General features: G+C 39.5%; 1 protein-coding gene across 1 annotated transcript in view; it reads right to left on the reverse strand.

The window, feature by feature from the left end:
* Positions 1–14,545, reverse strand: part of fer1l4 (fer-1 like family member 4) — a 144,597-nt gene continuing 130,052 nt past the window's right edge. The window contains exons 38-45 of the mRNA XM_039734719.1: positions 12,544–12,698; positions 8,075–8,247; positions 7,779–7,864; positions 6,881–6,979; positions 6,492–6,733; positions 2,969–3,285; positions 2,421–2,521; positions 1–742 (exon numbers count right to left, since the gene is read on the reverse strand). Of these exons, the coding sequence (XP_039590653.1) occupies positions 562–742; positions 2,421–2,521; positions 2,969–3,285; positions 6,492–6,733; positions 6,881–6,979; positions 7,779–7,864; positions 8,075–8,247; positions 12,544–12,698 (1,354 nt within the window). The 3' untranslated portion in view covers positions 1–561. The remainder of the gene's footprint in view (positions 743–2,420; positions 2,522–2,968; positions 3,286–6,491; positions 6,734–6,880; positions 6,980–7,778; positions 7,865–8,074; positions 8,248–12,543; positions 12,699–14,545) is intronic.

A 14,545-nucleotide genomic window follows, 5' to 3' on the forward strand; every position in this document is an offset into this window, starting at 1 on the left:
TACTTTTCAGGAAAGGTTTATTGCACTGAAGTGAAAGACAGACATATACAATATAAATACAGTATACACATTGTGTTCTAAAAGCAGGCTAAGTACTGTATGTTTCTGCCTCAGAAATAAAGGGTGTGCCTTGCATACTATTCCTGTGTCCTATTTTAGTTCATTTCATGTACATACAATTAAATTATGCTGCTTCCAGAAAACCAGGCCTTCAGATCAAAGTTTCACTCAGTGGCTGTATAACAGTTGGAGATGCAGTGGCAGGCAGTAATGTAAATAACAGGAGTCCAGAGATGTCATTATAGGGCAAAGTGCCACAGGAAATGGCTAGCAAATGTAATGTGCCACAGAGGAGCCTTTGAATAGATGACGTTTGAAACAGAAGAAATCTTACAGGGAATTCCATATGCGAAAAGGTCCACGTCAGCCAAGAAGATACTTGACTGTAATTTAAATATAGTGTACCTGAGTAACAAGCATAAAACGTCTCCACCCGGTAATTAAAAGGAAGAGGTAGTCAGTCACAGTTGGAGCCGCATCCAGGGAGAAGATAACAGGAGCTCAGCCTTGAACAATCTTCTGACTGATTTGCTGAGGAAGGGTGTAGACAATGAGAGCAAGGAACAGGCCAAGAATTGCAATGATGATCAGTGCAATGATGTATTTCTTATATTTCTTCCAAATCAGGAATACAAAGGTCTTCAGTGGATTTACAAACCAGTTGAAAGAAGTCTTTGGCCGGCTAGAAGGAAAGAGAAGAAATGATGTGAAAGAGATGCCCATTAACCTCCCAGCACTCTTTACACTTGAAACCACAAGGAACTAAATGAGAATAAAAAGCCAAGTTATAAAGGTGAAAACTGTATGTATAGTTCATTCTTTCCTCGGCTCTAGAGTAAATTAAATTCAAGGAATGAGTGGTCCAGTACACCACAGTTAAAGTGGTTAGGAATACAAAAAAATAATACCATTGTAAGTCAACGTATTAAGGTGTGCTTGGCACTAATGTCTCACAGCAGCAGGGAGCCAGTCACTGTCTATGTCAGTGGTTCTCAAACTGTGGGGCGGGCCCCCCTAGGGGGGCGTGAAGTAACAAAAAGGGGGGTGCGAAGATGTGAAAAAAAGAAAACAAGAATCAAAAATATGAAAAATACATCTATTGAAACCAAAACAAATTAACTTAAACTACATTCTGATACTAGAACAATAAATATAGAGCTAGATAAATGTCGATAAAAGTTAAGTAGGTATAATAAAATATACATCTATGATATATCATTAATTAAAAAAGAACAAATTGGTATTAGTGGGCTCCTTTCAAAAAAAACGTTAGGGGGGCACAATTAAAACTGTTATGAAAACTCGGGTCGCAAATACTTAAAGGTTAAGAAATGCTGGTCTATGTGGAGTGTGCACAGCTTCTCTATTAAAGTCAAGCTATCTTCGCGTATACCTCATATCCTAAAAATGTGTGTGACGGGTTATTAGGCGCTTCTAATTTGGCATGGTGTGAGTGTGCTGGAGTGCATCATGCAGTAGACTAAAATGCTGCCTACTGTTGGTTCCTGCCCTGCACCCAATGTTATCAGGATAGAATCCAGCTACCCATGAAACACGTAAGTTCAGAAAATGCATTTATGTGATGGAAACATTAACAAAGGCATGTAAGTGTAGCCTTGTATTTATTTTCTTTGGTTTCTTAAGAAAGACACAATGAATAATTGCAGGGTTTCAAAAATTCAACAGCCCAGCATTTGAAGGATATTTGGTGAGAGACTTTACTTGTAATGAGCTTTTAAACAACCTTCCCCCTTGGTATCCCTCCATCTAGTTAAGATTATACTGTATCTTGAAAAGAAATGTTTCAGGTACTATTCTGCAGCCAGAGCATGGGGAATTTCCAATCTAACACTCTAACAGAGAAAAAGTGTTCTCCAGCCAACCAGTTTTCAGAACTAGATTAAATCTAAGCCATCCCATAGTGTGGAATTCAGAAGGGAAATTCCACACTACTTCAAACAGAAAAGTTCATCATACTGGTACTCAGCATAATACTTGAGAATGCTTTGAATAGTTATACTCTTAGGGCAGCACGGTGGCGCTTCCCGGGTCCTCCCTGTGTGGAGTTTGCATGTTCTCCCCGTGTCTGTGTGGGTTTCCCCCGGGTACTCTGGTTTCCTCCCACAGTCCAAAGACATGCAGGTTAGGTTCATTGTCGATCCTAAATTGTCCCTAGTGTGTGCTTGGTGTGTGGATGTGTGTGTGTGTGTTCCCTGCGGTGAGCTGGCGCCCTGCCTGGTGTTTGTTTCCTGCCTTGCACCCTGTGCCCTGTGTTGGCTGGGATTGGCTCCAGCAGACCCCCGTGACCCTTTAGTTAGGATATAGCAGGTTGGATAATGGATGGATAGTTAGACTCTTACTCAGGTTTGTCAAGCGGTTCTGGTTCCTTCCGTGCTTTGCCAACTGGGTTCTTCTCCGCTTCTTCAAGAGTGACAAGCTGAAATTCTGCTTCAATTTTCCCCTGAAATGTGATATTACATGATGATTCATTTTGAAACTCAGTGCAGAAGACAGAATATATGTATCCTAGCGGAATTTTTAGTAATTAATGCTCTGGGTATAACCATTAATGTAAAGTACTCTGATTGATTTCCAGTCTAATCCCTGTCCAGTATTCCCATTCATTAAGTGGTTAGAGTTTCAAATATTTATACTGGCAGTGCCCTCCATAATATTTCGGACAAAAACACATTTTTCCTTGATGTACCACTCTGCTTCACAGTTTAAAATTACAAATTAAACAATTCTTTTCATATTATGAAAATTGTTGGTTGTTGGTAGAGCAGCAAAGTGTACTTACTGCATATTTAATGAAAGGGGGTCTTTAAAGGACATATCACATACCTAAAATGATGAGATGCAACAGATTCTGTATTGCGTTCCTCAGGTGGTACATTAAAAGACTTACCGTCATAACAAAGGTGTTTCCGCTGGAGTCCATAAACTGCACATCTTCAGGCTTCAGATTCTTTCTGCGACTCTTGTTTTTCTTGTCATCCTTCTTTTTCTTTTTCTTTTTCTTATTCATTGCCTCTTCAGCCTCTTGCCTCTCCTTCTCAATTTCTTCTTTGGTCTTAAGTTTGATCACTGGCCACCAGCCCTTCATTCTCTTGCTTCTAAAGATTGAGAAACGAGGCCCAGCTTTGTCCTTTGCCATCTTGACATTGCATTGGCCTGCTGACTTTGCAGCTCTTACCATATCATTCAACTTCAGTTCAATAGAGCCTAAAAAGTGCAAAGAATCATAAATGTAGTAAAGTGCATCATAGCTGTACAGAGCAAAACCATATGTTGTACTGCTGATGTCATGCTATGTTGTATACGATTGAGGACCACATCTAATGCAAATGTTAATTTAATGACTTTCTAAACTTAGTCATCCCAATGCAGAATAGCAGGGAGATGGAGCCACCCAGTAAATATAGCAGGATCCAGTCTCAGTCCACATAATCACACTCACACACAGCAGGCTAATGTAGAGTCTCTAATCAACTTCTCCTCCATGTCTTCTAAATGCAATTTGGAGCATCCATTGAAAACACACATGGACATCCAGACAGAGAACAGGCCAGGATTTGAACCCAGACCTCTGGAGTTGTTATGTAGCAACACTACTTACAGATCCACCGTAATTCCCCTTTTGATAAAGTGATTTGTTTAAACACCCATATTATGCTGTGCTAGCTAGGGTTTCAGACCAACTGGCAAAAAGACAACAGGCTACTCACAGGACATTCTTAACATCCTGCTTTCCATCTTTTCTTTACTGATTGTTTATATTCCTTTCACCAGTCAAAAATATAACTCAATAATTAAAAATGGAGAACAATGAAATCCGTCATCAACTCTACAGGAATGGAACCAAAAAGACATGCAAGCTAACAAAGACCACCTTATTTACTGTATCACTCAGGATTATAATACAGGGCAAGTTCTTCCCAAAATTTACAAGCAGTAAGAAATTAAAGAAAAGTCAGAGGTGAATAAATAAGGAGTGAAAAGGGAAGTTATAAAGCAGCTGTACAAGGAGTAGAAGACTGCTAAATCCAGCACTAACTGTAGGGCATATGACAGCATGAGAGTATGAGAGCAACGGTAAAATAGGATTTTAGGTAGGTTAAAAGATAGTTGAAGAGAAATATTGCAAAAAAAAAGTAAAAGATGAACCAAAGAGATTCTTTCAATATTTCAGTAGTAAAAGAACAGTCATGGAGGAGGTGAAGAGTACTCGGAACAGTAAAGATAAGCAAGAATATTCAGACAGTGAAATAACAAATGCTTTGAATGTGCACTTTATTGGCGTCTGTACATATAGAGAAGTCAAAAGTAGAAGGAGCTACTTAGGTACTTGGTGATTTGGAAATTGTAGCAAAAGAAATACTGCTTGTATTAAATAGATTAAAATCTAACAAATCACCAGGACAAGAAAAGATTAATCCTTGACTGCTTAAGGAAGTTAGTGAGTACATACTGTCACAAGTGGCTGGGGGACAGACCCAGCCAGGATGCCTGGAAGGACCGGGAGGTGGTGTATTCGTCCTCCAGGCCACAAGGGGGCAACCACCCTGGATCTGGAGAGGACCACGGGAGAGGAGCAAGGAGGCTCAAGCCCTCTGGGGCCCGTGGCCACCGCCAGGGGGTGCCCCAAGTCTTAGAGAGCCCGGGAAACATTTACTTCCGCCACACCTGGGAATATGGAGGAGGATCCTTCCAGGGATGCCCAGGGTGCTTCCAGGTGCTCTCCTGACACCTGCCACACCGGGAAATGTCGTCAGACGGAGCACCTGGAGCTCACCCGGGTCATTATAAGAGGGGCCGCCTCCCTATAATCGGGGAGCTAGAGTCGGGAGTGGGAGTAGGATGAAGCTCCCGGGAGGAGAGGAAAGGTGGCCCACGGACATTTGGACGAGAGACTCGTGGAGAGGGTGATTAGTGCTGGGGGTACTGTGTGCTGTGTGAGACATTTGTAGATAATAAACGTGTGTTTTATGGAAAGTACTGGTGTTACCCTGATGGTGTTCGGACCCGAGCTCACAATATATATATATTAAAAAATCTCTGCAGGCGGGGGAGGAGGGGAATTCCAATAGAATGGAGGCGAGCTAGTGTTATCCAGTTGTATAAAATGGTGAATGGACTGATCCAAGTAGGCATAGGACAGTAAGCCTAATATGCATCACAGGCAAATTAGTGGAAGGAATTATTAAGGAGAAGAAACATCTCTGGAACAGGAGACAAGAATATGATCAGTAAGCTGATAAGGTTGCAGATTATACCAAACTGAGTGGACTGGTAGATAATATAGAATCCGCCAATTTGTTACAGAGCAAATTAGACAGCATGGGCAGATTCTAGTCAGATGGAATTTAATGTAACTAAATGTAAAGTATTACATGTAGGAAGTGAAAATGTTAGATTTGAATACACAATGGGAGGTTTGAAAAATTGGATTCAACTCTGTCTACTTCCAGGTAATGTACAGAAGTGATCAAGAAAGGTTATAGGATGTTACATTATATATCATGATGTGTCAAGTATAAGATATGGACGGTTATGCTTCAGTTATATAATGCACTAGTGAGGCCTCATCTGGAGTACTGTGTGCAGTTTTGGTCTCCATTTTACAGAAAAAGACATAGCAGACCCAGAGAAAGTCCAGAGGATAGTTACTGGGCAGATACCAGGACCAAGAGGTATAAAGTTTGAGTACGATTGAAAGAATAGAACATTTTCAGTTTAAGAAAATTGAGATTATGATTGATGTGTTTAATATTATGAAGGGAATCAGGACAGGAGAGCACAGTTGTTACTTTAAAATAAACTTCAATAATAACATGGAGACATGGTTGGAAACATGTTAAGGGAAGATTTTGCATAAAAGGTAAAATGTTTTTATTCACACAAAGAATCCCAGACACATGAAATAAATTATCAAGTAGTGTTGTGAAGACCAGGACTTTTGGGACCTTCAGATCTTTTATCCTCTTTTGGATAACGTGGTGCATTAGAATGGCAAGCTTGTTGGGCCAGATGGCATATTCTTCGCCCAGTTTTTCCTAATGATCTTAATGGAGTCTGCTACAAGGACTCAGTGTACAAATGGTTTGATAGAAGCAATGAACATCTCCCATTTTCAGAATCTGCTGTTTTTGCCTTCTGAGGCTGCTGGGATTCTGTAGTTTAACATAACAACTGAGCTTACTATAACAATAAGAACCTACTCTAGACAGACAACCAGTTCGTTGGAAAGAGCAATTACACAAAACCAATATACAGTTGCTTATTATCCTAAATTATGTCTTTGGGATATGAGAGCAAACTCCATCTGAAATGATCTGCATAACGCATTTAATTTTTTATTCTAAATTATGGGGAAGGAGCTGTCAGTTATTTTCAGGATGTGAACATCCTGAACAAAACTAAACACTTACCAATAAAGTCATTGGATCCAATCCGATCATAATCCCAGATCTGAAGTATAAGAACTGATGGCTGTCGAAATTCAGTTTCGTCAATAGAAAATATGGACTCCTTTTTCTTGTAAATAATCTCCTTCTCAGTGGGCAGATAATCAAAGCGGAAAACAAACCTCCAGTTGAAGTTGCCTTCACCAGTTAGAGAGTTAAAATGAACATCGGTTTCCTGCTTTTCTCCATCCAGCCCCTTAACCCATCTGAAAGAAACATGATAGTTTAGACTCCTCGTGGGTATGGCCCAGCAGGTGGTTTACTGTATGTTACACATCTTATCATTGAACGTCAAGTTAAACAAACATCTAAAGTTATTAAACACCATGCAGAGAGAAGGGGAGACAGTATACCCTTTAACATAGATGTCACTGGAAGGTTCCCCTGTGAATGGATTGATGTCATCCAAAACAACATCGTCCGTGTTCCAAATAATTAATCGCAGCTCATAGCTGAAACAGAAATGCTTGTAAATTCATGTGACAAAATGAGCAGAGCATCTTTATATTTGATCTTGTTGATATAAAGTCATGAAATAAAAACCCACTATACATACACTGTACAGTATGTTTCAAAGATGCAGAATACAGATGGGCAAAAAACAAGCTAAATGAATTTAGATGATGGTTGCAACCCAGAATAAAATACAAGAAAAGGAGCTTAAATTTCAAGTGAAGACAATTAAATAATAAATGGTTAAAATAAATTATTGCTACGTAGCTTGTTAGCTACTTAGATTGTCATTCCTTTGGTAGCCATGAAGGGTGGCAGATCCACGTATCCACTTCAAACTTTACAATTAACATTCAGTTCATCTCCCACTGCCTAATGCCTCTTCAGTTGTGTTCTTCTGTACTGTTCGGCTTTGTCTATCCCATCCAGTATGATAGTATGCTATCATATATTTAACCATACTAGAGTTATTTTCCTCTACAGGTATAATTTTTACAGCCTCTGCATCCTATTAAACTCTAAAATTGAAAGTCCTCAGCAGTTACAAGAGGAACTCAACATCAAAGCCCAATTGCTTTTAAAAATCTGGGCCCCCATGGCAGACTCTCCAAGTATGGGGAAACATTTAATAAAGTCAAGTTTACTTATATGTAATCAAATTAACCAACTATAATAAGAAATGTAAACTGCCGTTTCAGAGCCCACTGCCTAACTGGCAATGAAATGTTTAAGAATCCCTTAACATGCTTTACAGTTAGGAAGAAATGCATGCTTCATGTGTCACTTTCATGTTCATACCTTACAGGGAGTCGAGGCTTAATATTCACCGGAGGGGGAGCGGGAACATCCACCGGAAAAATGTCAACCCACATGTGAACGTAACCCTAAGAAAAGTAAAAAAAAAAAATGTTATTGACGTCCTGTAAAAGAATGGTTCTCAAAAGTAGCCAACTGAGTTGCAAAAAACTTGATGGACTCCATATGTGTGCTAATTTTCCATTTAGTCTGTGTAAAAATTATGGGAACTGCCATGTATGGTAGGTTCTGCACACACTATTTCTCTGTGGTCTCCTTTTCTTTTTCCTGGTGCTTACCTGGGGCATGTTGGGTTTGTCAGGGTTCATTAGAGATCTGACTTCCACATGTTCAGGAACAAGACGACAGCCATATTCTGGCATCTGGTCCCAGTTAAGCAGTACATGCAAAGCCTTGTGCTCCTCCATCTCATCCATCTCTTGTTCATTCTTGTTGTTTTTCTTATGCAGCTCTATAATCACAGTACAACAGAGATGCAGTGATTATGGTAAGTATGTAGCTTGGATTGCTATAAAGGAATGACTCTAACCTGTCTCCTGAAAAGACATTGAAGATATCCTCCTGTCTGTTGCAGAAATTAAATTTGGGAATATATATAAAAGAAAGAAATCTTGTCCTAAACTAGGACCTCGAGTATTTGAGTATTTAAATAGTTAAACCAAAGAATCAGGCAGGAGGAAGCTTGTCCATTGCATCTTTAATTTTGTCATCATGAAAAAGGGGCACCCTGTACAGCAATCTACTAAGGGACAGTATCATTGAGCAAAGGTGTCAGCAAGAGGTCAAAGAATAAGAGCATAGGTCTATATTTATAATCAGCTGGATTTACATAACAGTACCAAATTAATGTATACATATCATGTGACATTTTACTTTGAATAGTTTGTTGGATTACGCACACATTGTCTGATTGTTTCATTAGCTTACACACCCAAATAACATATCTAAATAAATGTCTCGTTTCTACTATATTCTTGGTCCTTACTACACTTTTCAATACGTCTTCAGTTCCTGTGTGCGTGACATTTGTCAAGTCTTACTGGGTACATGGTAGTCAGCCAACTTCTTGTACCATCATCCAGAGCCTTCTTGTTCTTTGTTGTTCACTTGACCTTTTTCTGTTTTCCTGATATGCTTGAACAGGTTTCTGACATTTATTAACCGTTTTTCCCTACTTCTGAAATAGACGCTATATTTTAGTGTGAAATGTATACCAAACCACTTTATGAGCAATAACTATATTACTCCTAAATGACTATATGACCCCAAAGTATCATTTTCCTTCCACATATCTTACAATATTTTTTGAATGCATTGCAATGTTTATCATTCAGTTCCATTGCGAGTTAGCAGGGCTGAACATAGCATAAGGATTGACAAACAGCTTTTGAATTTCTGTGCTTATTATCCATCCATCCATTTTCTAACCCGCTGAATCCGAATACAGGGTCACGGGGTTCTGCTGGAGCCAATCCCAGCCAACACAGGGCACAAGGCAGGAACCAATCCCGGGCAGGGTGCCAACACACCACAGTGTGCTTATTATGTCAAAATGAAATGCATAAAACAATGGTAATTTTATTTTAGTCCATTTTAATACAGTGCTCCGTCTAGGAGTTAAAAAAGTAAAATAAGAGAAAATCTTCAGTTAGTATAGTTATTCACATGCATCACAAAAACCATAAATAACAAACATAAAAGTATACTGTGATGAACAGAGAAGCATTTCTTCACAAAAAGGTTGATTGGAAATTGAATTCAACTACCGAGTCATGCAGTTGAAGTGACAACTTTAAAAGGAATATGATTGAATATTGGGCCAGCACAGACATTAGTTAACTAAACAAGCTTGATGGACTGAAAGGTCTTCTCTCATTTGTCAGAAGTCTTATATAGAAATACAAACCTGATGTCCTTCATTTACAGCAGGGATGCTATACTTGGCTCCTGGGTTTTACTTCAATCAGTTTATAGACTGTTTGGCCAGGTTTATACGTCATGCGATGTGACGTGTGCTCCAGTGGACGCTACTGCTATGCAAGCGTTGTACTGTTCATACTTGTGCGCGTACTTTACGTAAATCTGAAAGATTCCATCAGGTGGCAGTGCAAGGTATCATCACAGTGAGAAAACGTTCGGCTTCACTGTGTTGTGAATTGCCTGAAACAGCCATTAAATTCCGAGGACACCTTGCCACTATATCTCTGAAAAGGATGTTTAATGATTACATCCATCAATCCAGGGATGCGCCCATTCCAGCAAGCATCAGGCTTGAGAAAGAAACAAAGTCCCTGGACGGGGCATCAGCTCATCGCAAGGTGAACACAAGCATACACATACACTAGCGTCATTTTAGCCTCACCAAATTCCCAAAACTTCATGTCTTTGGAAGGAAACCGGAGGGCACTGTGGATGGAAACCCTTCAGGAAAACATGCAAACTTTAGACAGGGAACACCAGGGACGCCACTCCCTACGAGGCAGCAGTGCTTACCCCTCCGCCACCGTGCCACCACTACATGTGTAATTATTATCAGTATTTATTATTTAAATGAAGTTAACAATTTCTCTGTAAAATGCAATATACATAGTTTAATGCATTTCATCTTGAAAGTGATATCAAGTTTAAGTCTAAGGATTCTAAATGTACAGAGAGCTGGAATATCATACATTTAATGTGTTCTGTGTGGCAATTGCTGCTGTCAGTTCAGGAGGAAGCCCCAGGAGCTTGCAGCGATTAACAACTTGGTTGGTTTTTAAGATGACATTTACGATGGTCTACTTTAATTATAAAGTAAACTACGAGGTTAAAGTAGACATTTCGAGATTAAAGCCAAATTTTGACTTTAATCACAAAATAGACCTTTGAATCATGCCCTTAATTTTTTTTATCTGTGGCTCAGATACGCCTGCCATACATTCTGATGCTGTTGTGAAGGTGCAAAAAAAAAAAAAAAGACGGCACAGAAGATAGCATGTGAGATTTTTAAAATGTATCGTGTCATTGCATTGGGGAATATGTGACACTTGAATATCAAAGCACCATGAATGCATTTGTATGTCGTAATTTTGCTTCACTACATCGAACCATTCATCAAACATGGATGCAGGCACATCGATCCTGTAGGATCCTCATTGCGGCTTTCTGTCACGTGTTGATAGTAAACAGAGACTCTGATGTCACATTCCAACTTTATCACACTGCGCCCCTCGATGTTTTGCTGGTACTGCAACTCACGCACGCATCGTGTTAATTTCTGAGGACGTGCTCAGACGACGCGTCAAATGAATGCTGGGAACACGTGGCAGCCATGATGCACGCCATAGTATAAACAAACCCTTAGTGCTGCCATGATGCCCTATCATGCATTTCTGTTGACTTCCCTTGCCTGAGAACATCATTAGAATGTTTTTATGGACAAGATCAGATTAGTAATTCTCATGTCATTCTCTATTTTCTTTTCCAAAATTCTGTTGAAGTAGATATTACCTTATGATCACACACACACAGGAGCAAATAGGACTGTGTTAGCTTGTTAGCTGCTTGCTCTCTAATCATCAACTAGTTTAACAAAATAAAAGCTACTGAATGCAATTGCCTAAGAATAATGCAACCAAGAAAAAATTTGGGATTTTAGTAAGTGAACTAAAAATATCCCAATTCAAAATAAAGCCCTCTATTTAGAGCAGTAATTAGTTTCTAGTTAGGAAGTGAACAAAAATGTACAAAATTAGCTAGAACAAAAACATGCAAGGAGAGAAGGCTTCTGGGAACTGATCTTGGCCCTCCTGAATATTTTGATGGACTTGAAAAAGTAAAAGTAAAAAAAAAAACCTTCACCACCTGAAGTCGCAGTTTCAAATAACGCAATCTTGAAGATGTCATTATCTCATATTACATTATTCTGTTACTGATAATTAAAAAATAACAACCATAAGAATGAATAAAGTATCGAACCCTGTTATCGTATTTATATTAGGTCATTATACAAAAATGGTCCTTCCAAAAAATAAGGTTTTTTGCTCCATAAAGAGGGTGGCATCATGGTGCAGTGATAGTACTGCAGTCTGCAAGGTCAGATTAAGACCCCCGGGGTGACTTAATGCATAGAGCTTCTTAGCAGGGAGTTGATCATCCTTTAAATAAAGCAGCACACGGGCAGGTTACTATTAAGTGTGTGTGAAGACTCGAGCAGTGAACAAACGCGGGGTGGAGGGGGTTATCTATTGATGATCTTGGCAAATGGTCAAACAATCATTTTATTATTGTGGGGTGGGGGGGTTGTTCCCCTTGGAAAACTGTGAGTGGTGGAAAAGGCCCTGGGCACACACCCCAAACTCCATGATGGTAGATCCACCCACAGCTATCTTTCTTGCAGTAAGGAGACTGGGGTTCATGCCCATGGTCCACCCTGTGTGACATTTGTATGTTCTCCCCGTGTCCACATGGGTTTTCTCTGGGTGCTGCGGCTTCCTCTCACAGTCCAAAGCCATGCAAGTTAGATGGATTGCCACTACTGTGGGAGCGGGTGTGGGTTTACTATGTGATATACAAACACCCTGTGCAGGTGTTGTTCCTGGAAGTGCCCAGTGATTGCTGGGATAGGTACCAGATGCCCCGCAACCCTGCCCTGAATAAACAGGTAAAGAAAATGAATGGAGGATAGAAAGATAAGGATGAACAGACTCCATGACAGAGTTACAATAATAAAAATACAGAAAAAATACTGTAAGAAAAGAAGGCACACCTTCTGGAAAAGCTTCCACAGGAATTTTGAAGATTTTGTTGACAATCTTCACTTCTGATTCTCTGTACTCAGGAGGAGGGATATTATTTTTCCGGCACAAAGCAGCCAGGATTGCTGTAGGTTTTCGGGCATCCCTCCATTTGTTGTACCCATCTCTACAAGTTTGAAGAACAAGAGACAGAAGACAAAAAGTCTTTACAGAAGATGTCAGATGTTCATGTAAACACATATTTAAATAGATGTAATCAGCCTTGCCTTGTTACTCTCTTATTTTGATACCTAGAATTGTAAGTATTTATTACTATGTGACAACCAGCACGGAGATACATATTCAGTATTCAGATGTGGACTACTTCAAGGAGAAATAGACAAGATGACTATTTCATACCTCTGGACACATTTTTAAAAAGTTAGTAACCTCTTTTTATAAACTGCAAAAATCCACAGTTCAGTTAAACTTTCATTTAACATTCATTTTTTGGACAGAAGTTATTTTATTCATTTATATATCCATACAACTTCTGAATGTGTTTATTCCAATTCAGAATGCTGAGCTCTGGATAGTACCCAGGCCTGGACACTGCCTCGGTCCATCATACGGCACATACGCCACATACACAACTACACTTCCACACAACAATCAGTTTAGTTGCCTAGATTGACTGTAATGCCACTAATCCCATCTCCTTTAAATACTCCTGTAATGTTTACTTAAAGTATGTAAAGGACAAGGAGGACATTGTCCCATTTTGTTAGCCATTCAGTGGCACAAAAGGTCTTCTCCGCTAAAAGAACATACTGGATAAAGATACTGAAAACCAGTTGCTCACAGTTCTAGCATTAGCCAACATTTGCGCAGCTTGCTTTCTGAATTTCATCCGATGATTTAGATGTATTAGTGACACATCAGCCGACATCTCCATAGAGTTTTACCAGACAATGAGATAACTGGAAACATATATTAAGCTTGTATTATGGCTTGCTTACCCTGACTGACATATTGTGCATATGCCCAAGTATAACCTGTAACTGGAAGCTGGCTCTGATCTTAACACCTTTCCTTAATATTTATGTGCATTCTGTCTGGAAATTGGGACCAGGAAGCTCAAAAACGTATTTGGACCTGGACGATGTTCTCTCCCATTCGACCTGATTACTCTGAAGTCTCTCTGAACACCATGTGAGGGGGTGGTCACAAGCTCTAAAATTCATTCTGTCAAGCTTCAGTTCTATGAAAGTGACTAAGACCAATCTGAGGGAAGAGACATTATTTCAAGAAGAGAATCTCAGTGGCTAAACTCTGTGCCCAAAAGAATCAATTGTTTCTCATTAAGTTTTTTCAGGCAGAAGATAATCATGGAATGTGAAGCTTTAAGGCTTCTGCTCCTAAACTGAGCAAGAAAAAAAACTAACCTAACCTTCTATTAATTCAGAACAGTGGCAGTCACCTAGCATTTTCAAACAGTATGGGACACACTCACATCCTCACAAAAGATCTAGAGTGGGATAAGTGAGTGTAGGAAAGATATGAAGCAAATCAACCCCTCAAACACAGTGAGAGGCCAAGAAACTGATATCTGGATAAGGGTGACATCTATCCGGCCAAGAGGTCAAGTCTCTTAAGGAAACAGTTAAGGGGCAGCCATGAATGAAAAATGTTTCCTTGGGTAATTCTTACGACAGGAATTAAAAAAGTGAAAATTCATAAGTTGTGGCTGTCTTTCTAGAAGAAAGTGAGAAAATAAAGCTAACCTGGATTTATATTTTGTGTTTCTGCTTAACACCCTTTGTCTGTAAATACTTGAGTATATCCATCTTCTGTTATCTTTATTGTAACAACTGAACAATTTTATATGTGTATTTTGGTTTAGTTAAAATTACTACTGTGTCGATTTCATTTTTATGGCTTTCTACTTATACTACTAACTGTCCCCTTTGGCTCCGCCAATGTAGTAGTGAAACAGGACAGTGAGGAGGTCCCCGCCCGGCTCCCCTCTCCTAA

Source organism: Polypterus senegalus, chromosome 14, assembly GCF_016835505.1.
Source record: "Polypterus senegalus isolate Bchr_013 chromosome 14, ASM1683550v1, whole genome shotgun sequence".
Taxonomy (NCBI): Eukaryota; Metazoa; Chordata; class Cladistia; order Polypteriformes; family Polypteridae; genus Polypterus; species Polypterus senegalus.